Source organism: Aphanomyces invadans (assembly GCF_000520115.1).
Source record: "Aphanomyces invadans strain NJM9701 unplaced genomic scaffold supercont1.26, whole genome shotgun sequence".
In the NCBI taxonomy this organism is placed as follows: Eukaryota; Oomycota; class Saprolegniomycetes; order Saprolegniales; family Verrucalvaceae; genus Aphanomyces; species Aphanomyces invadans.
In genome coordinates this window covers 23,513-49,520 of record NW_008580171.1, presented here as the reverse complement: position 1 = coordinate 49,520, position 26,008 = coordinate 23,513, and the positions used below count along the sequence as shown (strand labels likewise).

General features: G+C 53.3%; 12 protein-coding genes across 19 annotated transcripts; 6 read left to right on the top strand and 6 right to left on the bottom strand.

Annotated features, from left to right (window-relative positions):
- Positions 1-1,442, top strand: H310_10376 (hypothetical protein). Its single transcript, XM_008876752.1, has 4 exons — positions 1-433; positions 485-802; positions 851-1,044; positions 1,090-1,442. The coding sequence occupies exons 1-4, from the start codon at positions 71-73 to the stop codon at positions 1,319-1,321; spliced, it is 1,107 nt and encodes a 368-aa protein (XP_008874974.1). The 5' UTR covers positions 1-70; the 3' UTR covers positions 1,322-1,442.
- Positions 1,443-3,833: 2,391 nt separating this feature from the next.
- On the bottom strand, positions 3,834-5,312 carry H310_10375 (hypothetical protein). Of its 6 annotated transcripts, none has more exons than XM_008876746.1 (4): positions 4,975-5,312; positions 4,608-4,925; positions 4,375-4,562; positions 3,834-4,323 (listed from the first exon to the last, which is right to left on the bottom strand). In XM_008876746.1, exons 1-4 carry the CDS (start codon positions 5,305-5,307, stop codon positions 4,047-4,049), a joined length of 1,116 nt encoding a protein of 371 aa, XP_008874968.1. In that variant the 5' UTR covers positions 5,308-5,312; the 3' UTR covers positions 3,834-4,046. The 6 variants fall into 6 exon arrangements, with proteins under 6 accessions (XP_008874968.1, XP_008874972.1, XP_008874973.1 ...); XM_008876750.1 differs by having other exon boundaries at positions 4,610-4,925; XM_008876751.1 differs by having other exon boundaries at positions 4,608-5,312.
- A 1,997-nt stretch (positions 5,313-7,309) lies between these two features.
- Positions 7,310-7,972, top strand: H310_10374 (hypothetical protein; the record flags this gene model as incomplete). The annotated part of the gene is made up of 1 exon (XM_008876745.1): positions 7,310-7,972. The coding sequence occupies one exon, from the start codon at positions 7,310-7,312 to the stop codon at positions 7,850-7,852; it is 543 nt and encodes a 180-aa protein (XP_008874967.1). The 3' UTR covers positions 7,853-7,972.
- A 2,837-nt stretch (positions 7,973-10,809) lies between these two features.
- H310_10373 lies at positions 10,810-11,893 on the bottom strand (the record flags this gene model as incomplete). Of its 2 annotated transcripts, XM_008876744.1 has the most annotated exons (4): positions 10,810-11,111; positions 11,161-11,627; positions 11,688-11,748; positions 11,813-11,893. In XM_008876744.1, the coding sequence occupies 4 exons, from the start codon at positions 11,891-11,893 to the stop codon at positions 10,965-10,967; spliced, it is 756 nt and encodes a 251-aa protein (XP_008874966.1). In that variant the 3' UTR covers positions 10,810-10,964. The 2 variants fall into 2 exon arrangements, with proteins under 2 accessions (XP_008874966.1, XP_008874965.1); XM_008876743.1 differs by having other exon boundaries at positions 11,161-11,748.
- A 210-nt stretch (positions 11,894-12,103) lies between these two features.
- H310_10372 (hypothetical protein) lies at positions 12,104-13,532 on the top strand. The gene is made up of 3 exons (XM_008876742.1): positions 12,104-12,719; positions 12,763-12,996; positions 13,053-13,532. The coding sequence occupies exons 1-3, from the start codon at positions 12,125-12,127 to the stop codon at positions 13,499-13,501; spliced, it is 1,278 nt and encodes a 425-aa protein (XP_008874964.1). The 5' UTR covers positions 12,104-12,124; the 3' UTR covers positions 13,502-13,532.
- Positions 13,436-15,220, bottom strand: H310_10371 (hypothetical protein). Its single transcript, XM_008876741.1, has 7 exons — positions 15,068-15,220; positions 14,832-15,017; positions 14,603-14,786; positions 14,485-14,558; positions 14,209-14,445; positions 13,877-14,164; positions 13,436-13,824 (listed from the first exon to the last, which is right to left on the bottom strand). The coding sequence occupies exons 1-7, from the start codon at positions 15,200-15,202 to the stop codon at positions 13,507-13,509; spliced, it is 1,422 nt and encodes a 473-aa protein (XP_008874963.1). The 5' UTR covers positions 15,203-15,220; the 3' UTR covers positions 13,436-13,506.
- Positions 15,221-15,510: 290 nt separating this feature from the next.
- H310_10370 (hypothetical protein) lies at positions 15,511-16,609 on the bottom strand. Its single transcript, XM_008876740.1, has one exon. It carries the CDS (start codon positions 16,587-16,589, stop codon positions 15,615-15,617), a length of 975 nt encoding a protein of 324 aa, XP_008874962.1. The 5' UTR covers positions 16,590-16,609; the 3' UTR covers positions 15,511-15,614.
- A 96-nt stretch (positions 16,610-16,705) lies between these two features.
- On the top strand, positions 16,706-17,529 carry H310_10369 (hypothetical protein). Its single transcript, XM_008876739.1, has 2 exons — positions 16,706-16,939; positions 16,983-17,529. Exons 1-2 carry the CDS (start codon positions 16,727-16,729, stop codon positions 17,481-17,483), a joined length of 714 nt encoding a protein of 237 aa, XP_008874961.1. The 5' UTR covers positions 16,706-16,726; the 3' UTR covers positions 17,484-17,529.
- A 26-nt stretch (positions 17,530-17,555) lies between these two features.
- On the top strand, positions 17,556-21,351 carry H310_10368. Of its 2 annotated transcripts, none has more exons than XM_008876737.1 (13): positions 17,556-17,853; positions 17,903-18,175; positions 18,216-18,605; positions 18,654-19,013; positions 19,078-19,241; positions 19,288-19,539; positions 19,585-19,782; positions 19,828-20,013; positions 20,056-20,242; positions 20,284-20,487; positions 20,527-20,670; positions 20,718-20,949; positions 21,017-21,351. In XM_008876737.1, exons 1-13 carry the CDS (start codon positions 17,673-17,675, stop codon positions 21,255-21,257), a joined length of 3,012 nt encoding a protein of 1,003 aa, XP_008874959.1. In that variant the 5' UTR covers positions 17,556-17,672; the 3' UTR covers positions 21,258-21,351. The 2 variants fall into 2 exon arrangements, with proteins under 2 accessions (XP_008874959.1, XP_008874960.1); XM_008876738.1 differs by having other exon boundaries at positions 21,009-21,351.
- H310_10367 (hypothetical protein) lies at positions 21,345-24,237 on the top strand. Its single transcript, XM_008876736.1, has 6 exons — positions 21,345-22,141; positions 22,191-22,478; positions 22,522-22,912; positions 22,953-23,508; positions 23,555-23,657; positions 23,709-24,237. Exons 1-6 carry the CDS (start codon positions 21,355-21,357, stop codon positions 24,122-24,124), a joined length of 2,541 nt encoding a protein of 846 aa, XP_008874958.1. The 5' UTR covers positions 21,345-21,354; the 3' UTR covers positions 24,125-24,237.
- On the bottom strand, positions 24,122-24,625 carry H310_10366 (hypothetical protein). The gene is made up of 2 exons (XM_008876735.1): positions 24,491-24,625; positions 24,122-24,425 (listed from the first exon to the last, which is right to left on the bottom strand). The coding sequence occupies exons 1-2, from the start codon at positions 24,572-24,574 to the stop codon at positions 24,141-24,143; spliced, it is 369 nt and encodes a 122-aa protein (XP_008874957.1). The 5' UTR covers positions 24,575-24,625; the 3' UTR covers positions 24,122-24,140.
- Positions 24,626-25,281: 656 nt separating this feature from the next.
- Positions 25,282-26,008, bottom strand: H310_10365 (hypothetical protein; the record flags this gene model as incomplete). Its single annotated transcript, XM_008876734.1, has 1 exon — positions 25,282-26,008. A coding segment is annotated over one exon (550 nt), but the record flags the coding sequence as incomplete, so codon positions are not given.

Below are 26,008 nucleotides of genomic sequence, written 5' to 3'. Positions count from 1 at the left end.
GGTGGCAACTCATTGAGTGTGCAAGCCACCATTCACGACGGCAGGAACCTCGTGAGCTGTGGAGATCGGCATGATAAATCCACAGGAAGGCGACGAAGAAGGCAGCGGGGGCGAAGATTTCATTCCGATTGACAATGAGCAGGACGAGGTTACGTCGTGCCAGGTGACCTCACGCCACAAGAAGTACCGCGAGGCAAAAAAAGCCATGATCGCCGCGCTCAAACAGAAGCATGCCGACCTGGAATCGACTCTCAAAAGCCTTCGTGTGGATAGAGTAGGCATGTATCGGACGAGGGTTCTAACGTGGAAATGCATCGCGAAGGCCCTCAAGGACAGTTGCGATGCTGAACATCGACAGAACCGAGAACTGCGCGCCACGATTCACATGTACCAGCGCTTGTTGCGGGAAATGACATCTTGGGTCAGCGTGCCGGTACTAGCTCTAGAATTGCACAGTTGGTGTGACCGCAGTCTCTCTTCGTAGCGAGGTATTCATTCCGCTGGTCCAACTTGGCGCGACACCACAATTTCATCCGATCCCATTTCCAGGCGCATGGGAAAGGAATGGATTGTCCAGCGCATGTTTCACAACACCGACATGATGTTCCAGCAGCATGGGTTTCCCCCGTGGGATTCCACCGACACAGACATGTGGAGGGACATGGAGATCTCTGTCTGGGACTCGGGCAGTCTGTGCACGACGCGGAGGCATTTTGTTGCGGATCAGTCCTTCGAGAGCACCGTAGCGTTTGTGCGGGAGGAGTGCCTCTCGACGCTTCTCATCCAAGCTCCAAAAGCAAACGTATCGAACACCCTGTCAGTCGTGACGTGGTTCATTTTCGTGAGATAGATCACGCGAGAAGCCGACGCGAATACGCAGCTCTATACCGTTGTGTCGGACTGCGGCGAGTTGGTTCATATTCTGTGTGGGGAGTTCCGGCAAGGCCCGGACCGGTGCGTTTTCGTGCTGCGTCAAATCACACACGATGACAGTCGGCAACACCTAAACGACTCCAAGTACCGCCAGCGCAGTCGAATGCTGTGGTACTGACGGGGTTGGTAGACTGCGGACTCATGGGATGACGGTAGGTACGACTACGTCCGCGTACCAAACGGCCGAACGAGGAAGCGAGTGCTGGGGCTTGTCACTAGCTGTCATGTCACCCACGAGTTCGACTTGAATGTGGAAGCTGCCATGTTTGGACTTGACCTGACCGACTGCCCCGATTGCCTCAAGGAAAGCCGCTTTCGCAACCACGTCATTGCGCGATGGGATCGCTTCATGTCGTCGATTGAAGCTTCGCTGAAAAACCCGCTGTGACCCATTATCTCGTGTATTTAGTTTTGAGGAATCCAGCAAGGCAAGCATCGCTCGAGGCTTGCATGGCCACGACATGCCATCAAAAAATACCATTCGACCTTTCACGGCAAATGGGACGTCCTGTTATAGCTCGGGACTGTGGCGATCGGGCTCTTGGCGACAATACGTTGTTCCTGGACCGGCGGGGGATATCACTGCTGGAGCATCCATTGCACTCAACAGGTGACTTCAGGTGGGAGAACAACCAGCACTCAATCGAGACAAAATGGTGGACAATGCGACCTACTACAAAGTCACTGCAGCATGATGCCTTGCAGTCTTCGAATGAACGTTCGTCCAGGGCTGTGGCGACCGGGTAATGGGCACCTTGTTTGCATGAACCTGGCATTACAGGATAGCGAAGAACGCCAACCAACGCGATCTGAAGCAGGGCCAGGACGAGCTCGAAGCGCTTTCAACTCAACGTTCGCAAATGACACAGTGTGAAACCTTGACCCACGTTCTGTCATGCAAGCACGTATCACCAGCGCTGAAAGGTGCTTGAAATGAATTGTGCAGGCATCGAGACGCGCCAGCGCAGAGTTGCCTGTACCACCACAATTCCTGATGTAGCCACGACGGTCCCGCCGATTCTGCTTATCGCGCGACTTTTACGACGCGTTCATGAGCTCGGCGTGTTCTGAGCATGACCCGGCGCCATTTCGTCGCCACCGAAACTTTCGAACACGCCGCGGTCTTCGTGGGGAAGCATTGCATCGCGACGCGTCTTGCGCAATGCCCAAATGGCGACATATGCCTGCTTTGTCGGAGAGTTCAAATTCGGTACAAATATTTCAACGCAATGAGCACGGAGGGCGGCAAGCTTACCAATGTCCTTTGTGGCGATCGTATCAAGCTCGTCGATGAGGCCACGACGCCCTGAATAGCGTAGTCCTTCTTCCATGCCCCCAGTCGACGTAAAATTGCCCTTGACAAATCGATGACTGAAGAGCTTGAGATGATCCTGAAGAGTGGCACTCATCGACGACGATTTAAGTCACAGCTGTGTGAGATTCGACGTGGAGCGCAAGAGGCAAAATTTCTCTCACGGACTCTAACTAGCAACAGATTTGCTCAGACCAGCTTCAGCTTTGGGGCTGGTGGAGGCGATTCCCCGCAGACGCATACCAGTGTATTGAGGCATGCTTGTGCTCTGGAAGCGCCTGCTTGTGTGCTGCTGCCTGACTCACCGCTACGACGGTTCTCTGTGACCTTGTAGCTTGATGGGGGACTAGCCTTTCACAGGAGATGCAGCAGTCTCTCTCTCCGAACAATTCCCGCACCAGGACAGTCAAGCAGCAACTCAATTGGAACATCACCCTAACCCAGACGGTCCCTTTGGCAATGCATTCTCGACACTTTTCTTGAGTGATGTCACCGAATCTCATGCGTCCAGCGAAACGATCCGGCGTCCTTTTCTGACCGAGTCGTGCCAATTTTCAAACGTCCAGTCAACCCGTTTGTCATCGCGGAAGGCATCAATCGGTGTCGAGCGCAAAGACGATGCGAACGCCAAGTTGGAGAAGTCTCGTCATGTCGGACCGTCAACTCTACTGGAGCTTCTGCACGAGCTTGCGCGACTAGTCTGTGCTCGAGCGGAATGGGTCGTGACGAGAGCGTACTAGCCAACACAACAACGCACGCCTTGTGAAGTCTTGACTCTCGTTCAAGAGGTCAAGGCACGCCCCTGTGCGGCGACTGCCGGCAACTCTACTCGACGACGACGTGTGGCAAGGGAGGTCAACAACTCAACTGCCCAAGAACGCTCCGCTGTGTCCGTGAAGGACACAAGGTTCGTGAGGTCGCCCACACTGTCGAAACGTGCACTCGTTGAGGTGATCGCGGCAGTTGGCTAGCGATAGGCCGAGAAACTCGCACCGACGTCCACGGTGAAGTCTTGACGAGGACGGTGGCAACTCAGGTCTCCGCAATTGTCCACTCGGGGTTCTGCGCACAGCACAAAGGACAGACTCGATGCTACCAGCTCCACACATCACAAGTGCTCAACTGAGTGGGTTCAAGCGATGTGGCTTGCTCCATGAACGACATCAACTTGGTCGAACCATCCACGACAGTTGTCGATACCGGCACCTTTGCACTTAACCCGAGCTCCCGGTCTGCGAGAATCCCAACAAGGTCACTAGGAAGTCCAAGTTGAGCTCGTCGGCGAGCTCAGCCAGATGGCTTGAGCAAGTCTGGACCACCAATTCCAGCTCCTCCTTCTTCAGTGGGACAACTCTCGACTTCTTCGCCACGGGCACTGCTGAGGTCGTTGGGGCGGCACATCTCGTGAACGATTGGTTCGGTCGTCGTTGATTTTCTGACCGTGGTGGCAATTCCTCGTCCATTGACAGGCAGTCGATGTGCCCATGACGCCGTGCGACGTCCACATGGCACTACGCTTCGGCGACGTTTTCGCAGATTTTGTCTCCGAAACACACCCGTGTGGATCTTGTGTCGCACTCGTCACCAGCTCCAAATGAGTTCTGAGGTACGTACGCTCCACTTGTAGAAGGAATAAGTCGATTACAGGATCCAGTTGGGCCGACAATGGAAGCAGGAAGGACGGGGAGGATCGTGAATTCGTGGCTTGGAGTGACGACGATCAATATATTTGATTCGACCAACGAGATGTCGAGTGCTCGAGACGTCACAGCCCTGTTAAATCGTTCGTTTCACTCGCAAATCAACCAGCCAAAGAATAATGGCAATCTTGCATCGTTTTGTTTAGCGTGTAGCCAGCGGCAGGGTAGTCGATTCGCGACCGCAGCCGGCAGTGAATCAAGTTGACGACATGCTGCCGCAGACGGGTTTCCTTCAAGTGGTCTGGACAATCCACGAGGGAGAGCCCAGTCATGCTTGCTTCAGCATCCAGGTCCAGCTCTCCCGAGAAATGGCAGTTCGACACAAACGACAGCACGCGTTTCCTTGTTCGGCCGTCTGCAAGGCGCGTGTAGTCGAACCTAAAGTTGAATCGTTAGGTCCACATGCCAGAAACCTTTACAAGAGTCGACCAAATATTGCGACTTCGCTGGTGAAGGTGCGCCGACGGGCTCTGCGCGTCGTCGTCGACGATATGTCGCAGAACAAACGTGCATCGATCCGGGCCTTGGTGGAACTCGGCCCAGAGGAGATGGATGTATTCACCGACGGAAGTAATGACTGTGCCGAGTTTAGTATTGCCATCACATTCGTGAATGACCTACGAGCCGAAGTGAGTGACCAAGCACGACACAGTGTTGAGTACGCTGTCTTGAGGGGCTTCGATGAGAATGGCTTCCAACCAATTTTCCCGCACGAACGCCACCGATTGCTCCAGCGTTTGCGGTGAGATGAAGTTGCGGCGAATTTTGCACAGCGTCCCGGTGTCGGAGACCGTAACGTCCACGTCACACCACACATCGACGCATTGGTCGTCCCTCGACACAAACCCATGCTGCTGGAACATGGCGTCCGTGTTGTGGATCATTCTCTGGGTGATCCACGTTTTGGCCATTCTTCTCGACTCAGGGTGGATCGGAAGACTTGTGTCGCGCCACGTCGTGCTCGTTGGGTCCAACTCCCTCTGCACACCAACGTTTTCAACACGGCAGCGCGCTAGAACTCCAACGCACCGTTAAAGCAGCCCACGGTGCCAAGTCATTCACGAGTTGATGGAACGCTTGAATCTTGTCCCTTAAGTCTCGATTCTGGCGCCTCGATTCCTCGCTGCTATCTTTCAGCGCCAAAGCAATGTTTTCCCAAGATAGACTCGCAGGCTGCCGCGCTCGCCGTTGTTCCTTCTCAAGTCTCTGAATCGCATCTTCGAGTTCGGCCTTGACCTTCTTCAGTTTGTCACACCTGGCCTTGACAAGGACGCGATAGATCTGGTGCCGACTTGGACGTGAGGGCGCTTTGGGGCCGTCGCATTCCTTCGTGCCATCCTCGGACAGCCAAACCTTCGCCATCAACGTGTTCAACGAATTGTGTTGATTCGTGATGATGAGGTGATCATCCAAACATCACACCACCACATTCGATTGGTGTTACAAAATCCGCTATATAACAGCACCCTATACTTCCACGTAGAAATTCACTATGACTGGATAATTGAATGCCTTGATCACGCACACGAGGGAGAGATAGTTTAAGTGAGCGAAAGTCCATGATCGGTGAGATGTTTATTAACAACAACCGAACTACAATTAGCATTCATGGTAAAAGTCACCCACCGTTTATATCGTTTTTGATGGCCACAATCGCAAGGACCTCGATGGCATGTAGTGTTTAAAATCGCCAGACATTGAGCGCTAAGGTGTGTATCGTTCACCGACGCACGGAGGTCCTTCGTCCACCTTTTCTAGGTGTCGAAAGCCTGTTTTTGAATGAGGTACGAGGACGGTGTCGATGCGACCCGATTTGTTGCCTGGCTTGGGCGGCGCTTGAAGTTGTCAGTGGTGACTTTCCTGTTTCACTGAAATTCAAATTTCACCCACATCGTACTGTTGAACGGATGCCAACAAGAACGAACAACACCGAACACTCGTCGTGTTTGAAATGCTGGTTGGGGTTCCAGTGCGAGGTAAGCATCTAGCTTCGATCGAAGCCCACCCTGACACGAACTCTCAGGTCCATGATCAGGTCGGATCAACAATTTTGCTTCAAATTCTCCCGGGGGAATTACCAATCGTGATTCGCCGGGCATGTCCCATCGCACATGCAACAACGCGATCGCAACGCGCACAGCGACGGCGTCAAGGCGATTTGTCTTGACCACACCAGTCTTGGCTTGAAGGCAGGTGCTTTCAAGACTAATCTCCGAAAGAGCGGGGATTCATCTCGGCCCAAAGCGATGTATCCCGCCAAGTTGGTTCGATTCAAGACACTCCACTCCAATTTGGCGCAGTGCGAGAGGACATTTCAAAAATGTAAATGAACCAATGACAGAGCTCCAATTGTGCATACATTTTTTGGCCAATCATTATCTGAGACGTTATCTGATCCAATCAAAGGTCAGTAAATGACCTCATCATTATATACCAATCATTCACTAAGACTCTATTTTTTTGCGTGTTGTTTGATGTCCACCAAGAGTTGACTGTAACAATGTCGAAAATCATCTCAAGAGGAACCACATGCCGAAACCTTTTGAATGTTGAAATCTGCCTGCGCAAGTCCGATTTCAGCGTAGTGTTATTGGCAGCCTGCAAATACGATCTTGGATACCGTTGGAAGGAATTTGTGTTGTGGTCGCGGTTGCTACACTGGGCATTCGAGCCCACTTCCTTCCTACACTAAAACGCTCAGGCGAGGCGCTCGGCGCTGACGAGAGTCGATCTGTGGCTTTGTGGGGTCCTCCACAAGTCGTGTGTGGTCATATCTGCCACAGGATTGAATTCGAGAACAAACGTCTTCGATTTGTGAACCTCGGGGAAGGAGGAGAAAACCGAAAGAGCCGAATCGTCGTGGTTTCGGGGTTTCATGTTTCGCAAAGGACATCGCGGCATGCAATAAATCGCAGCGGCCACATTTTGTCTGGACGCCAATGCCTCAGCGTTGGTCTGATGTCGCTGAACACCGACACGATACGAGTGAAAGTTGCATGCTCAGAGCGTGAAACCTTCTAGATATCACGGTCCACGTGAACTGTCGCTTGCAGCTTCACCGACAAGCGCCAAATACGTGTCCGGTTCACAGAAGCAGAACGCCATGTTGAATTGGACAGTCCACGCACTCGATTCAGCTCATTGTAAGCATCACAAGATGCAAAATATGCAATCAATCATTCCTCGTATCTCTTGGCCAAGCAAGAACGGCATCGAATCCCACCCTGGCCATGCATAACTACTACTGTCATCACAGCGGTGTAACAATTCGTGTCGTTGAAAAGAATTCTTCAAATAAATTACATACAAAGACGCATATATTGTGTCGTTGTTCAATTCTACGGTCCACCAAGTTTGAAATTCGATGGTGGATGAAGACGGGCTCAGTCCACAAGAACGGCTCGAAAGGCATACAGCCCTGCCACACGTCCGCATCAGTTCTGAGCGCATGATATCAACGGTGGAATGCGCCATTCAAAGCAATGCGAGCGAGGCGCTGGCCCAAGGGATGACCGGCCGAAAGCACCGCAAGTACAGGGCCAACAAGAAGCTTGAGAAATCCAAGCTACGCCAGCGACTGCATGACCTTGAGAACGTAACACAGGGGCTAATTGAAGAGAGCCGGTCGAGGACAGCCATGTTGTCCTGGAGAAGCATCGCCGTGGCGCTCAAGGACAGCCGGGACATGGCGCATCGTCGGAATCGGGTCTTGCGCGCCAAGATCCACCTCACCAGCCAGTTCTTGCGCGAAGTCGATGCGTGGTTTCAAGTGCATGCATGCGCACTCAAGAGCGGCGTGCAGTCGGACCGAATGCAGCACATCGAGCACACTCAGTTTCGTCGCTTGAGCGTAAAGATTTCCCAATTTATCCACATTTGCATGAAAGACGAGGTCGAGAACGACTGACAAGCGACTTTGCGCGGTAGTCGTGCCAACGCTTTTCGAGTGCGATTTGTTGGAAGGGCGACTCGATTCCCACGTGTTAGATCCATCACAGGATAAATCTCCAAACACTTTACCTTTCGAGCGGTGTTTGGCATTGCTTGTTGCCCCCACAGGTGGCGTTGCCATTGTTGCAACTGCCTGACTTCGACACAAACGGTGTTTTCGCTCAGACGATACGCCCATCCTAGCGTGTGCCCCTTTCAATCAGCTACATGCGTTGTGGCGCGGAAGGTCGGGCTACATATTTGAAAAATATCCAGCATGTTGACCGCACCAGGAGAGAGGGGGGGCAATGAATGTCCAGTACGGTGGTTAAATATGCAAAACTATTTGGCGCTGTACTAATTCTTGTCGTCATGGCCAACACTGACTTCGTTGCTGGAGAAATCGCCCGTGTCATGGCACGTCGCGCTATGTGATATTCAACTTGGTCGAGTGTTTATGTCTTCTCATTCGGAAAGGACGATGCATGATGGATTCCTCACAAGGCGATGGAATACCAACCTAGAGCATCTCCTGCGCATGGGCATGGCTTTGTCCACATCAGTCGTCGGATTCCAGAAATGTAGTTGTTGATTTCTGGGCTCGACTTGCCAACTTACGACCAAGTGCACCGAGGGGAGATGCAACATTTTGTGACCACTCACCCCCGTGACGTGAACAGCATTCCAAGGACGCTTCGTACCCCGTAATATGATCCGTTTGCGAGGAGCGATGGTTGAATTTTCCTGGTTTCACAAGAGGAAGCTTGAATGGTTGAATGCACGGGACACATGCACCCGCCGGGCACACCAAAGGGAATATTAACTCGGTGGAGGGGAATGCAAACACCATCCACGTTACCACAAGCTGTACTCAAAGGGAGAACAAGGGGGCACTGGACCCGGTCTTGGAGTTTATTGTGTTGGGGACGCCGTGACAGTTAGGGACATGCAGAAAGAAAATGCAGACCCACCTGTGTTTTGCCCGAGAACACGATTTGAAAGGAGCGAAGAATTCGTCGACGGCCACGTGCTTTTCAAAAATTTCCACTGGTTTCATGAATCATTGTCACTTTCAGATCCGACCATGCCATCGCGATTGTCGGCGACTGTCAATAAAATGCCTCCATTGACTTCCTCAACATGGCGCAATCGAAAACGATGAAGAGGCGTGTAAGGCTATATACACATGTCGGCCCAAGTCCATCCCAGAGTTGAATACACGAAAGGAGGGTGAACGAAGGAACTGGACAAATCGCATCCGTGACGTGCCAGCAGTTAAAGGAGCGGCAGGACAGAGTGTTTCTTTGGAGCCCTGGCCAGCGACGGCGTTGACCTTTGTGTCGTCGATATGCGCTGGAGACAACTCTGGCCGCCGTCGAAGAGGAGACACGGCGCAGTGAAAATCAACTTTACAAAATGCACAAAAGGCATACCTCGTGAACTTGGGTCGAGGTTAGCTTTGCAGCGTTTTCCATTCGCACAGAACGCCACGGAAGGTAGGATCGTGGCGTAGCATTGGTACGCTGACTCTTGTCGGGTTATCCACTTCCATTGGTTCGACAAAGGAATTTTCCATTGCTGTCCCTCCATCAAATCCACGTGTCCTCGGCATCCATGCATCGCTCTTCATGGGGGTTTCCGGTTGGACACGGCGCCGACTGCGCGGCGAATATGTTACGCAAGCCGAGCGAAGTGACATCGACTGGATGAACCAACTCGACAAAACCCTGGCGGTCGACGTTCGTCGTCGGAAGACACTTCGGCCACGAACAGTTCACTGGCGGCCGTGGAACGGAGCAGGGGGGCTTCACTCAAACGTGGTTGTTTACAGTCGCACACACGACGAACGTATCAAACTGGCCACGATTCAGGAACGTCGTCACACAAGAAGTTGCTGGAACGACGTTTTCATGCATTGCTGCGGTTCCGCCGCCATTCTTCCACGTAGACTGAGGTAGGTTGCGAAGGCATAAAGGTTGGCACCATAGCGGCATTGACTTTTGTTAAAAGAAGTTGCAATCGACTCAAAACGAGGTATACACTGGCACGGCTCCAGCTGCTTCCAATCCCCCAACCGATCGTGTGGCATGGCCAGGCTGATCGCTCGCCCGAGTTGGTGGGCTGGGTGGGACATGCGGATATCACCCCACCGACACTCGAAGTACAAATTCGAACGAAACACGTCCAAGCACGAGATGAAGCCATTCAAACTGTGTCCGAGGAGGGAGACTGTGGTGAAGGCTAGTTAACAGCGTTAGATTGCATATTCATACCTGACAAGCGAAGGATGAAAGCGGTAGCTCGGTGGCATAATTTGGTGACGCCATGTATCGGGATGATGGAATGCGCCAAGGAAAGTCAGCAGGGATCTTTGCAGCTCAGAACATCACCTCGTAGTTTGCCGATAACGTCAGTAGAAGATGCCCTTCGATACCTTCACCACGATGGCCGGCTGGATGATCGCACTACGCTATCCCCACTGATTTTACACCACAAACTATAGTCTGCAGCGACAAAAGGGGAAAACAAACGGATGCGAGAGACTTGTCCAAGCACTCGACATCTCTATAGCTAGTGTTGGCGGGACTCTGTGCGGACTCGCCAGAGTTGCCGACGTCAAAATGTGCCATCGACCGGATCTGCCAACACCACATACGTATATCTTTCTAGCATCATGTCGTGTAAATTCACGACGTGGTGACAACAAGGCAGTGGAATGGACCCATCCGTGCGCAGTAATAAATTATCCCAACCCATGCCTCGAATCAACATGTCGGTGTTTGGGGATCGGGATTGAGGTAGCTCATGTACGCCAACAGGGTATCCACAAGTGTCTCTCCCCGTCACGGTGCCCACTGGGTGGACATAGCGAACGCGCACCAAGTCATCCCAGGGGTCCAGAAATTCCCAACGGACTCTGGAGTACCTGCCTCGAATCTTGTCCATGTCGAGGGAGATTTCACCGACGTGTTGGGCATGCAGTTGAATGGAAGGATGGTCGAGGGAGAGTTTCAATTGTTACATAGCGTCGTTCTTGCAAACACAGACATTACACGACATTTGTTGCAGCATGCGAAGAGTTGGGTATTTTATTGCGGCACCACCACCTTGACAGAACCATCGGCCTGACCAAAGAACGCCTTGGACGCCATTTTCACAAACAGTCCAACTTCGACGACACCTGGGAGGAGCTTCAGGGTCTTTTCGAGGGATTCGGGGTCTTGAATGATGCCAAACTAATATTCACTCAAGTGTGAGTACACGTGGCGAGCATGTTCAACTGACGTGAGTGTCGAGGATGAGGTTGCCGTTGTCGGTCACCACTGGCCCCGCCTTGGCTTTGGCCATTCGCAGCACGGGGGTTCCATGTAATTCCTTCAATTTCCGCATCAGCGGCACGTACGCGAGTGGCACAACTTCGATAGGGATCCCTTGGGTCCATTGTTGCCCCAAGTGCGTCGACTCCTTGCGATAGTCGGCCACAATCACGAACTTCTTCGCGTTGAAAATCACAATTTTCTCTTGGAGATGGCACCCACCGCCGCCCTTGATACAGTTGAGCGCCGTGTCCACTTCATCCGCGCCGTCAATCGCGATGTCGATCACAGGGTGTGTGTCGAAGTTGGTCAGGTTCAACTTATGCTGTGCAATAAGTTGAGACGCCTGGAACGACGACGGAATGCTCGAGATGCGAAGGCCTTCGTTCGCGACGCGTTCACCGAGCCGTTCTGCAGCATACACTACTGTCGAGCCTACGAATTGCATTCGATGGTACGCATCGATACCGATGGAGTGGTGGACAAGATCGTTACCGCTCCCAATGCCAACGACATCGCCATCCTTGACAAATTCGTCCACGGCGGCGCGGGCGGCCTACTCAACGTATCAGGATATGATCACGTCGCGAGAGACAAGTATCGCTGGATGGCGCACGCACCAGGCGCTTGGCACTTTCGACGGCGGACATGACAACCGAGATGGGCAAACCCAAGATGCCATGCTTGACCGTTGACAACATTTTGCATATGGGTGCCCATTGCTTTTCAGCCAATCAAATCGAGGTATAGTCGAGCCAATCAACGACAATTCTTTCTGTCGCAGGCCAATGGGAGTGGAGGATGTACGAAACGTCTTGTATACGCAATCGCTTTCGGATACTAGAGGACGTTCTCAGGTATCCGTAGTGGACGTTTGCTTCAACTCCATCGTACGAATTGACCCACCAAGTGCTGTGTCGTCTAATTACAAAATGGCGGCACTCGTCCGCACTTTGGTCATTGCAGCGATCGTGGTCGTGGGGGCCACGTTGGCGGCGAACGAATCCCGCCTGCACATCGTGTACAGCACCAGCTGCAATCAAGGAAAGCGCCAGCTCTTGTCGTACGCCCTTCAGACCTCGGCGATGGCGGTCGGCCAGCAAGGCAAGATGACAGAGATGTTGTCTGGGTGCACTCCCGTGGAAGAGGCGACCATTGCAGCGGAACCATCGTTCTACCACACGTTCAGCCGCCATTTCACTCCATCGTACTCGCCCCACCCAGTTTCAGGTGTCAACGACGACTACACGCCATACAACAAACCGTTTGGGCTGCGTCACTTTCTTCAGACTCCCGGTGCAGTTGCTGACGATGCGATCGTGGTATTGTTGGACGCCGACTTCATTTTGTTCAAGCCCATTGAAGTCAACACTGGTCGCAGTATGCGCAAGTATTACAAGGGACGCCGCACGGACATGATCCTAGACACCGTCGAGAACGGCGTCGCGATCGCGCAGGACTGGACAGCGTACATTGGAAGCGGGTGGCTCAACCCCTCGAGCAATGTCAAGCCTTTTCTGTGCAAAGGTACGTCCTGTGGTAATGTTGCAGTTGGTTGATGATGTGGCAGTAGGTCAGCCGTGCATGAACGTGTCGGAAGCCGACGCAATCGAGTACTTTACTTCAACGGGGCCGCCATACATCCTCACAAAACACGACGCGCTGCTCATGGTGGACGACTACTGTGCGTTTGTCGTTGAAGGACGGAAGCACGTCGACAAGGACGAATGGATGCCAGAAATGTACGCTCTGGGTGTGGCGATGGCCAACCACAACATCAAGCAGACCAAGGTGACAAATCTCGGTACAACTCGAGTCCGTCCCAAGTGCAAGTAGTCCTCACGATGGCCTTTCATGTAGGTGTGACGTTTCCCGATCACGACGTGTCCGAGTACTGGAATTTTGCGAACGAGTCGCTGCCAAACCCATGCCAAGATGCGTTCGACATCGTTACGCCAGTCGATCCGCCGCTGGGAGTCCACTATTGCTACCCCTACGGCCTCCTGTCCCCACCCGAACCGAGCTGGCATTTCACCAAGTACCACCTCCCCGCCGACATTCTGGACTGTCAGTCGATGCTGCTGACGCCCCACCCGCCGTCACAGTGGAATGAGATTGCCAAGTTGAAGCCAAAGTTGCAACAGAAGAAGCGTCATGAAGTCTGGGTCGAGTGCACCCTCGTAAAGGTGCTCAACAACGTGCTTCTCCAGGCCAAGCAAGTGCTGTGTCCCAACGGCTTCAACTCGCATCGAGGAATGAGTTTAGATCGAGATGTGTTTATTCAGACGGGGCTACCGGCCCCAAAATAACTGTGCTAAATGTCGCCAGAGTCGTCCTCGATATCTTCGGAGCTGAGCAATGGCGCCATGGGGCCGTGGTGAGGAGAATCCACAGACACATCCAACGCGGCAGCTGAGATTCTATGGTCACTGCGGTCACTACTCGACTTTGACAGGAGGCACGACACTCCCGTCGCAACCACATACAGCGCCAGTGACAGGATGAACGGAGAGCTTTCACTTGCAACGCTCCCACCCTGACTGGCAGAGTACAGCGCCGAGTACGCGAGCGGGCCAGTGGCGGAGGCGAGGGCTCGCACGGCGTACAGAGCTCCTTGTACACGTCCTTGTTCCTAGAGCATCCAAGGGGGTTCATGTGCAATTGGGACGACGGGGCGACCCAACCTGTTCAGAAACGTGCGTCGACTTGAGCGAAGAAATGGCGGCAAACCCAATGTCCCCAAAGCCAGAGCAGGCCGCAACGATGAACACGACAACCTTGGATCGAGTCGAGAGGACAACGAGGTAGAGACCGCTCATGACTGCATAGGATGCCATCGAGATCACAACGACCCCTCGTTCACGGACGAACCGGATGAGCGGGTGGAGGAACAGGCCCTGTGAGAGCATCGAAGCGACGCCCACGACAAGGAGGAATGCTGCGTTGTCATTCTTGTTGAACCCGAGCTCAGTCTATGCTGTAGAATGGGATTCAGATGAGAGACGCGCCTACGTACGTTGAAAAAGTAGAGCCGAAACGACATGAGGCCAGCGCTGACAAAGGTCGAGAGCGCGATGACGATGCTGAGGCGGCGGAAGAGACTTGTCTTGAGCAGGATCGTCATGGCGCGGAACGGGTTGATTCCAGTGTATGACGGGGCTCGGCACGACATGGACAGGGTCTCCTTGTACACGAAAACACACCATAGCACGCGAAGGATGTAGAAGCCGCAGGAAAGGAGGAGGATCATGTACTACCACAGACGTGAGTGAGGTCGAGAAGTGAGTTCTACCGTGTTGAAATGCTCGGTGAGTGCAATCGCGAGGGAGAAGAACACGGATTGGATCGCAAAGAGACCACCGTACGCTATGATGGAGAGTTACAGAAGCGGCGAAGATGAAGGTGCTCACCAGTTGTGCGGTTTTCGGGGGATATTGTGTCGGCTACTGATGCAGCGACGACAGATCCGGTCAGGAAAGAATTGTAGACGAACTTGACGATGAAGTAGACGAGGATGTTGTGATTGAAAACGGTGAACAGCATGATCGTAAAAGGGTAAACCACATGCAGCACTTGAGCTGCAACCAAGAACGGCTACAAGGGTTGACGTGAAAGGAGTCTGTACGACCGAAACTTTACCTTGCGGCCATAGATATCCGAGCCTTGCCCCATGAGGGGCGTGAGGATGAAGCTGACCAAAGACCCGAGGGACGACGTAGCACTGGACCACAGATTAGCCTCCGCCGATCCTTGGACACATGCAGTTGCATTGCTGAACTTGACGCAGTCGATGGGAATTCCGTTGTTGTGCTTCTTGGCGAAGTACTACCACCAAAGGTCGCAGACATAGTTATCCGACGATCGAAGGGGAGTACCTCGGTGGTAGCTATAGGGAGCACGGGCACAAGGAGGCCGTAGGAGAGCGACTCTAGGATTGTGAGGAACACCAGTGGGTAGATCGCCCACAGCACGACATGGATCGGCGCGAGGGACACTTCCGCCGACTTCATCGGATTATCCGATCTTGGAAGCACATTGTTCTCTATAAGTCAATATTCGCGTCCCTTCTTCTCTGGTGTTATTGATTGTTAAAGGTTTTCCTCCCACTTTTGAATTTGCCACCTCGCGCGCAAATCAACGTGGACATCCAAGATTGACCACGAGATGTACCCGACACCACTTTTTTACGGAGATAGACATTTTTCCAGCGCGAATGTGCGGTTATGTCGTGTGCTGAGCTTACCTACCATGTACTCCATCTGTGTACACCAGCAAGATTGGTGAAGCGTTCCGCGACCACGTGTGTACCAACCGTGGCTTCATCTTGCACGTTAACTTTCATGTTCTGTCGATGTTACCGGTCACTTGATGAGAAGGGAATGAGCCGTAGGAATAGGGTGGGTCAATTGTTGCTACTTTCCTTTACAGAACCTTCTTGGAGGGGGCCACGTTTGAAATCGACTGCGCGTACGAAATGAGTCGCTTCACGCTGGTGAGGTACTTTCGTTGGAGTTCATTGTTCATGACGTGGGCTTGCTTGTTGGAATTAATCTTTTCACGACCTGTGCGTTCGTGGATCCCTACCATCGTGACCCCAATCGGCCACGCGGCGTTTCCAATGGCCATCTTGATATAGGCGTCATTTGCTTGTACGAACTCGCCACTCTCGCAATATCGAACGATGTCCAATAGGTTTCTCAGAATGTCGTCCGGGACTTCGTGATGCTTGCAGAGCCGGAAGAGTGGGCGAATGTAGTCCTTGCACTGCTTCATCGTGCGTGTAGCAATCTTACCCTGCGCCGTCCGCTTCACCGTCTCCGGGCGCTGTCCCAACGCCAGCTCCCACTGACTCAACATCGACTTGAAGTACCGGTACACAATCATCTCATCGCTGTTCTCGTCCTTGTTTTCCTCCGTCTCGACTTCCTTGTCATCTTTGTCGGCCTGGATCTCCATTTCGCCACCTTGTGTCGAGTGGATAAGAGCTTCTAACCGATTCGCGCGATCTTGTGCGGTCTCTCCGAAGAGGGTCACCGGGTGCCCCAAGTTCCGCAACCGCTTCTTGATCTCCGATAAGCTCAAGTTCAGTTGAGCCTGCTGCGATGTGTTCCTGTCTTGAGTTGTGTCTTCAGCTACCGTGGTGCTAGCTTGCGAGGTCTCTTTTGCACCGTCGCTGCTAATGCGAGCGTTTGTGGTTTCTCCATCCTTGGCATTTTGTTCCTGCTCTGCTCGTTCGGCCGCCGCCGCGGCTTCCATGCGCTCCTTCTCTTCCAAGGCGGCTTCGATTTCTCCGCGTCGAAGGTACTTCTTCTTCACTGGAGCGCCACCGAGGGCCACAGCTTTCGCCTCCTCTCGCTGGCGCTTCAATGCCGCCATCTGTGCTTGGATCTGCTCCATCGTTGCTTCCTGCTGCTTCACTCGAACACTCGGATTTCGGATACGTCCAAAATTATACGGATACCGGATAACGAGCATTAACCGGAATTTGATGGTTTTTCAAGAAACATTGAAGCGCAGAGACCAACCAAAGCACGATGACGGTAGAGCTGAGCAAGACCGAGCGGCGACGCGCAGCGAAGGCCAAGAAGAAGATGGCTGCGAACATGGAGAAACAAAAGCGGCAGGAGAAGCGCGAGGAAATGAAGCAACGCCGCAGGGACCAAAAGATGAAACCCAAGCAAGGGTTCAACGAAAACGGGTGCTGGATCTGTGGTGCATCGGACCATCGCAAACAAGACTGCACTCAGGTAGATTCCACGCCTAAACGTCACTCTCTCAACATTTTTGCAGGGTATGTCCAACAAGAGCTGCTTCCACTGCCGGAAGAAGGGCCATGACATCAACTCTTGCCCGCAACGCAAGGGTGAGGGCAACGACAAGTGTTTCAACTGTGGCGAGACCGGCCACAGTCTATGGAAGTGCCCCAAGCCGAAGGTTGGCGATGGTACTTCATTTGCTGAGTGTTTCGTGTGCCAAGGCACGGGGCACCTGAGTTCCAAGTGCCCGTTGTCGGAAAAGGGCATCTACCCCAAAGGCGGGTGCTGCAAAGTGTGCCAGAGCAAAATGCACCTGGCCAAGGACTGTCCCCACAAAGACGGCCCCCAGAACACGAAGAAGGTGTTTGAAGACGACGACGACATCGACGATAGCATGAGCGGGACTGCGCCGAATTTGTTAGGTGGAGATGCCCTCGACAACGACAGAGACTTCATCGAAGACAACGAGGACGAGGACAGCAAGCCGGTGGCCGTGGCGAAGGTTGCACGGACGAAGAAGGTGGTCAAATTTTAAAGGAAAATTGATTAAATTACAATCCGACGACATTGTTATCCGGAAAAAGGACTTTCTTCAAGCGTGCAGTGACGAGCGGCCACTGCCGCCCAAGCAAGCCGCATGGACGACGGTGAAGGAACTCTGTCAATGGCTTTGGCATTCACACATCCTCCACCGCCGTTAGCACGAGGTAGCAGCATGGTGTAGATGATGCGAAGAGATTGCGGAATCGTCTTGAAACTGCGCGTGAAACGGCGTATGCATTCGATGTGGCGCGTCTGGTGCGCTGTCGCGTCGGCGGTCGTGGCGCAAACTACGCCAGGTCACTTCCTTTTTATGCCGACCCAGTACAGCCAAACGTCGTTGTGGGGTTCCGTGTCTGTCTTGGGTGCGTCAGTTCTACACTTGTTTCATGCACATGTCTAAGCGATCGCCAGTTCATCGTGGATTGGGAGCCGACGGCCCAGCGTCCGTCCTAGCCTCTTCTCGAGACGGCAGCGCATTGCAGTCGGTCCATTACGTCCCAATTGTCAACCATACGCTTCGCTGGGCGGATGGAGACGCATATCCTGTGGAAGTTTTCGTGCAGTTTGTGCCGCAGTCGACCAACCTGGAGAAGGACGTATCGTTCTTCCTTGACTTACACGATGCCTCGTCTTCAGTCTTTGCACCGCACGCGACCGCTGCGATCACGATCCAAGCAATCAACGGTATCTTACCTCATTTGTTTACTCACTCAGGCTGTTCCAGTCTTTCCAGGGGAAGTGGCCTTTGCTTCCAACACAATGTCAACTAAAATCCCAGCGACGTGGGACCCCCAAACACCGTTCCCCTTGAGCATTCCCGTCCATCGTCTCAAAGGCGCGTTTGGCCACGTCCAAGTGCCGTACGATGCGGTAGTCGGCACTGGAACGGCATTAACTGGACGCGACTACAACTTTGTCCAAGTGCTGCCGTTTTCACGCTTTCTAACTTGGTCGGAAAACGACAAAGACCCGAAAAACATTGAGCTTCTCTGGCTAAATCAAGATGTGTACCGCCAGAACTTGACATTCACGCTGCAGCTGTCTGCACCCACTGGTCAAGCTTTGCTTGGGGGCATAAACGCCATCACAGTCACGGTCGAAGGCAACGACTTGGGTGCGCCAATGTGTTGTGAGAGCATTACCATCCTAATTACCCGATTAGGTGTACCGGCGGGAGTACTGCAGCTCAAGGCACCGTGCTTTCCGACGTGTCCAGCCGAAGCATACACTGTCGAAGCTGCTTCGGCCGTCCGCATTTACGTCGAGCGCCAAAAGGGCTCGATGGGGGCAGTCTCGGTCACTTACTCGTGCAAGTCTCTCATACCAGGGCAGCCCCAAACAGGCACCTTAGCTTGGGTCGATGGTGACTCGGTTGAAAAGAGCTTTGTGCTGGTGACGTCTGGAACGAGTCCCACAAACACAGCTCATCAAGTTACGCTCTCATCCCCCACGAATGGGGCCAAGCTCAATGCGAACGCAGCATCCACTGCCGTGATCGTGACACCTCGTGACCAATTTGCAGGTAGCTAAATGCATTCGTTGTTGCATTCGTTTGACGACAAAGCGCTTTCGGAATTCGCGTACAGGGGGAGTGGTGGACTTTGTGTCCTTCACGAATGAGGAGCAGCTTCTGCAGCTGACCACGGTCCAAAGCGATATGCAACTCATGCCCGAATTGGATTACTGGGACTCGCGCATTGGTTTACCTAAACCGGTGCAAGTCACTGCGCCAGGCTCGCTCTCACTCCTTGTATGCAGCAACTATCCTTTCAACCTTCTTAACACGATGCACCTAGGTGCAACGTTCTCGGGGAAGTGCTGGTGTGGCCACCGTGTGTGTGCAAACTATTGACGGCACCGCCAAGGGAGGAGTGGATTTTGTGGCTCAGACCACAGTCCTGCAATGGCCGAGCGGTGATACCAGACCTATCGAAGTGAAAATGACCATACTGGCCCCTCCGTACACTGAATTGGACTCTTCTCGGACGTTTTCAGTCATCTTGACAAGCCCGTCCAACGTCCGAATTGGTGCATTCTATGAACTGCCGGTACGACTCGGTTCTCCTAGAAGAATGCTGATTTGTTTTGCTTAGCTTGTTATTCGAGGTGCCATGCAAACTCCTCGGCTGGTCACGAGTGTCCTGGACATGACAGCCAAGACGCTGGCCCTGACCTTTTCGCACCCGATTTCATCTGCGAAAGGCGCCCTCGTCTCGATTCTGAACCCCGACACGAAGGCCAAGATCACATTGACTTCGAATTCGGTCGTCGTGCAATTAAGTCCTGCCGTAGTACGCTTCCATGTCGTCCATGAAACACCACTCACGCACGGCCAGGTGCAACTCCAACTGGGTGCACAAGATTTTGTGCGGCTGCAACAAGCACCCAACATCGCGACATCGATCGCCACGTCGGCGCTCTCGTTCGATCCAGGATTTGCCGACTACGATAATCTGCAGTGCAAGTCCACCGACGTCCGGGGCTGTTTTCAGCCGTTGATGTTACCGCAAGCACCCATTTTGGTATTTATCGTATTTGAGTCGTTGGCTGACACCTAGGTGCAGGTGACGACGTTCATCGCAGACTCCGTCCGCCCCACGTTGGTGCGGTTTACATTCGATCAGCAATACGTGCAACTCCAGTTCTCCAAGGTCATGGATCGATCTAGTTTTCAGTGGATGCAGCTCTGCTCGTCGCTTACAGCCACAGCTTGTGTCCTCTTGTCGCCTCCTAGCCGCCTCATTCCTCGCGGTATAGAATCCACCAACTTCAACTCTCTGACGTGGCAACAGGAGAAGTCACGACGACCACTTTGCCCTTCCCAGTGGACGAGACGCTCTGGATCATTGGTCTGTCACCGCAGGACATGGAGCAACTCAGTGCCAGGGGTATCGGCCCCACCCGTGCCACGACCTTCATCTTCCTGCCTGCTGGCTTGCGGGACGTACAAGGCAATGTTTACCAAGGCGCCACCGTGGTTCAAGCAGCTACATCAGGTGGTCAAGATTTTTCGCTTGGACCTAACGATGCCATAGACTGCAGCGCATGCCCAGCAGGCACGTATCGGTCTCGCGTGTGCACTGACATGGCCGACCGTGTTTGCATGGCCTGCTCTGTGTGCGGGAGCGATCATTATGCCGCCACTCCATGCTCAGCAACGAGCAACACGAAGTGTCACCGTAGGGAATTCAGCATGTTGTACACTTGACGGTGATGTGTGGGCTAGGGTGTCACCAGTGCCACTACAACCAGTACGCTTCGACACCTTGCACCCCGTTGCAAAATCGAAAGTGCACTGCTTGTACGCGGTGCACGGACGACCAGTACGAGTACTCCGCGTGCACGACCGAAGCAGACCGAGTCTGTTTGACTTGCGACTCGTGCGTGTTGACATCGCTGCAAGAACAACAGTGCAAGAAAAGTGCCGCATTTGAAAGGCGGAAACGATCTCCATACGGGTGAGCTATGGATTCCCCGTCCCACCAGCGCACGATGGAATTGTCATGTGCAAAATTAGGTGTCCAGCCGTGAATGCGTATCCGACGGAAGAAGCGAGATTGCAACGGGCCAAGGCCAACTTGTGTGGTGCTGGGAGATGCTCATGCACCGGCAATGGAGTCGGAAATGCCAACCCCAACGGCTTTTCCTTCCCCAACGACCCGCGCTGCTCAGGACCGTCCAACTACGGCATCCTTCTCTGAAACCCCGAAACCCGCACCCGCTGTTTAGTAATACTATTAGTATTCGGCGGTCGTCGAAGTCATGACGATGCGATCGACCAATCGGTTTCGCTTGCTTTTCTACCAATAACAAGTCCTTAATCTCGAATTTTGAGCCAATCAGAGACATATTTTCGCGGACTCATGTTGCCTGGTGCACATCCAACCTGCCCTTCAAACATGGCAGCGCAACTCCGACTGCCCGTGCACCTGCGGCGCGTTCTATCACGGAACTTTGCGTCGAAACCAGAAGCGCAGGCATGGACCACTCGAAAGAACGCGACCGGGTCAGACAATGCGAAACCTGCTGCTGCCGCCTTGCCTTCAGGTCGAAAGACTTGGGACAAGGTGTTGAAAGCATGGGTGCCGTACGTGGAAAAGGCAGCGACTACATCGTCACCTCCGCCCACGTTTTCGCAAGGCAAAACAATCAATGGAACTGGCACAACTCGGCAGTCGTGGTTGAAACCTTCTGCAGCCAAAGTTGACGACACACCCCGCTTCAAATTGTTTGGAAAAGGCGGCGAGATTCAAGTGGACTCGACGGCAGTTTCTTCTTCTGAAGGACGACCTCGACCACCGCAAAAACAACAGCAGCCGCAGCAGAAGAAGAGCTTCAAGTTCGAAAAGAGCCTCTTTTCCAAGGATTACTTCCCCGATGTGTCGTGGAACTCTTCCGCTTCGGCCGCCGACCAATCCAAGAAATCGCCACGGCAAAACTACCAGCAGCGCAACAACATCACACACCATCATAAGCGCCACCACGGGCGAAAACGGTCCAACGTGGCCAAGGTCCCTCAGCGTGAGATGAAAGTCGAAATCCCAACCGTCATCACAGTCGAAGATCTCGCAGAGCGCATGTGCATTAAAGCCCACCTTCTTTTGCGCACCCTGCGAAGTATGGGGGAAAAGAACTTGACCGAATCGTCTGGTACGTGATCTCTTTACCACATGCCTTGACGACGGTGTCGGACGTTTAGAACTGTCGGCAACCGTGGCGGAGCTTGCCGTTGAAGATATGGGCATGACTCCCATCATGGTGCAGGGCTTTGTCGACCTTAAGCCGACCCCCGTCCCTGACAACTGCGACGGCCTTCCCGCTCGTCCTCCCATCGTGACGGTCATGGGGCATGTTGATCATGGAAAAACAACGCTTCTCGACGCACTGCGCAAAACGACCACCAAAGAGCACGGAGGCATCACGCAAAAGATCGGGTCTTTCACTGTTCCGATTGAGGACAAGTCCATCGTGTTCTTCGATACACCTGGTAAAGGTTGCAACGATGCCTTTCGACTTAACCCCTTGGATAGGCCACGCAGCGTTTGCAACGATGCGGGCCCAGGGCTGCTCGTTGACTGACATTTTGGTTGTCGTGATCGCGGCGGATGACGGAATCCAGCCCCAGACGAAGGAGGTGCTGCGCCTGGCCGTCGAAAATGCCGTGCCGCTCATTGTGGCCGTGACCAAATGCGACCGATACCCCGGTCAAGAAGCCGAGATCGTCAAGCGGGTGACCAAGGAGGTCCAAATGGAGGGCATCGGCGAGGAAGACATGCAGCTCGTGTGTGTTTCAGGGAAGACGGGCGACGGGATCGATGAACTCAAGCAGGCCATTCTCCTCCAAGCAGATATCATGGAGCTGCGGGCAGACCCGTCCAAGCCCGGCGAAGGCGTGGTTGTGGAAGGCAGTGTCGTACGAGGGTGAGTCAGGCATGTCGACCTCTGGAATAACTCTTCGTAGATGGGGTGTGACTGTCGACGCGATGGTAACGTGGGGCACGCTGCGCGTGGGCCAGTTGGTCGTGTGCGGGCTTGAGTACGGCAAGATCAAGTCGTTAGTAGATGAGCACGGAAAGCACTTGCAGGCCGCAGGGCCAGGGACGCCCGTGCGGGTCGTCGGTCTGAAGGATCTACCCAAGACTGGCCAAACTATTCTGCCCGTTGAAACCGAAGACGAAGCCAAGGTTGTCGTATCGGAACGAGCGCGCATCTTGGAACAGATTGCGATGAAGGAGGCAGAAGCCGAGGCGGCACGACTGAGGGAAGGCGAGGCGGCTCACGTGTCACTCGGAAGAAGGGGCAAGGCACGACAGCTGGAGCTACAGCGCCAAGAGCGAGCGAAAGAAGAGGAACGGCTGGAATCCCTTACTCCAGATGACGAAGGTTATGTACCCAAGGTCATTCCCGTGGTTCTCAAAGCGAATGCGTTGGGGATTATCGACGCCATCGACCACATGATCACGGAACTCAACACCCTTAGCCGCGAATGCGTCCTCAAGTGCATTTTCTCAGGCGTGGTATGGTGCGACCAGATGCGTGTCGTAGTTGAAGCTCTGTGCGTAGGGCCCCGTGTCAACGTCCGATATTGACTTGGCGGCGCGAACCAACGCGACAATCTTTACATTCAATACCCGCCAGCCATCCTTGATCGAGAAGGATGCTCTTCGTACGTGATTCACACGGCGAAGGAAGGCGGGAGGTTGATAGCGCCATGTAGGCAAACAAGTGGCGATCAAGTCGCACAACATCATCTACTCCCTCATGGACGACATCGAGACCTTGATGACAAGCCAGATGACGCATCTCGACCAGGAAGAAAGCATTGGTGCCGCCGAAATCCTCGAGTTCATCCCGATCAACCTGAAGGGCCGGCGAAAGGCGAGCATTGCCGGCGTCCGCGTGACGGACGGGTCGCTCGTCATGGACGCCAAGTACCGCATTGTCCGCGACGGCGAAGTGTTGTCGGAAGACTTGTCGCTAGAAAGCATGCGCCATTTCCAGGACAAGATCTCGGAATCCCCAAAGGGTCAGGAATGCGGCGTTCAGTTCACAGACGGAGAAGTGACGTTCAAGGCTGGCGACATCCTGCAAGCCTACCGGTCGATCAAAGTCCGTCCGAAACTGCTGAGATGAGACTTTGGGAGGTACATTATAGCAAACTAATCGCATATATCGAACACAACGCGAGAATGGTCGACGATTCGTATCGCACCGCAACATGCCCGTCCGTCTCGGCATTCCAAAAGCACGATGTGTTGGTGTGGAAGCCTCCGTTCTTCTTCTGCAGGATCGTTACGTTAACGATAAACTTGAACCCTGCCGCGCCTTCGGCAAGATTCTTGAGTGAGTGAAGGCAGCTATGCGTGATGTCGTGCACCCATGTTGGGGCCTCGACCGGATGATACGTCTTGTCCTTGAGAACCGCCTCCAGTGTCTACAGCATCAAAAGGTAATGGCTGTATGCACGATCGTAGGTAGGGCCTCGCAAGAGGCGCTTACCTGCAGCGCCACGCGTTTGACTTCGCCTTGGATCGTGTTGAAGTAGTAGATCGGTTCGGGCTCTTGGTCCATGCTTGTCGTCATCGGTTGATGGCAGCGCCAAGTTCACTTTCCACCCAGATCAGTGAAGTCGATGCTTCATTGGCTAAAATGAATATAACAATCCCTTCAAATATCAAATTTTCAGTGTTTTTCTTTACTTGCATCGTGGATTCAGGCGACTTACATTGACTTGAATTGGTTATAATTATCTTTACTGATTTACATTGGTAAAAATAAGCAAAGTTTTTCGCCAATTTTATGACATTGTAAAGTAACTTAAACAAGTCTTGACTGCCATGAGTGGCATGAGTGGTAAAAATAAGCAAAGGTTTTCGCCAATTTTATGACATTGTAAAATAACTTGAACAAGTCTTGACTGCCATGAGCTCGAGCATCGAGGGTTCCTTTAGTCAACGCCCAAGCACCGACGACACCTTCGAGGACTGCTCCCTCGAGTCGATCTCTTCATGAGATAAGCACCACAGTGCTTGCAGGATCGCGATGTTGTGCTATCGTCAGTAGATGCATGTCGAGTTTGCAGCATCACAAGGCAAGATCATTCTACCGAGGAACGGTGCTGTGGCAGCATTCAGCCGTCGTGAAATAAAGCGCTCCAACGTTCCCAACACAGTTATGTAACTCAAGTCCAGCTGCCCCTAACGCGGATAAGATTCTAAGCGTCATCGATCTCTACAGCAGCAGAATGACTCAGGGAACTCTTGTGTCTCTTTCATGCACATATCCATGCGTTCCCAAACTCATTGCGGTACGTGACCAGTCTTTGTCTGCATCGAAGGACGAAGCGCGGTATCTCAGCTGCCGCTACTGTGTCCAAAGGCTCAACATTCCGCCGCAGAGAGTCGGGGTATACTGCTCCAACTTGTACGCAATACATTGACGCCAGTGTCATTTCAAGTCAGTCGTTGTTACCCAACGTCATCGTCATTCTCTTCGTCGGGTTGACGGTAATCGTCACGATCCATGGCGTGGCGCCTCTTGAAGCTTCCAATCCACGACTCGCTAGCCTTGAACACGTCAGTACTGAGTCCCTTCGCCTTCGCTTCTTCCAAAGCTTTCTCACGGAGCATGCTGTGAGTCACCGGCACGCCGTTTGAGCGCAAATCGCAGATCCAGCGCACCAACCGGTCTTCGCTTTCTACTCCAAGCGTGCTGCTCACTCCATGCGGCCGCGTGCATCGATGGGATGCACGAGAAGGATCCAACGCGCGGGCTTCAATCGTCTTTCTCGTGGCGATCCACGTGTGTACGTTCTTCCGCGCAGATTCCCTCGCCAGTCCAACAACGTTCGGGTAGAAATGGTCCATCGTGCGAGGCATTCCATTCTCTGCATGAAACTCGATCACACGGAGCTTTTCTTCGTACGTGAGTCGCTTCCGTTGAAGACCTGTGGCCTTCTTTTTGGCCGGGAGGTCCTCATTCCCAGGCAGTCGCGGCCGGCCTCGTCCAGACGGCATG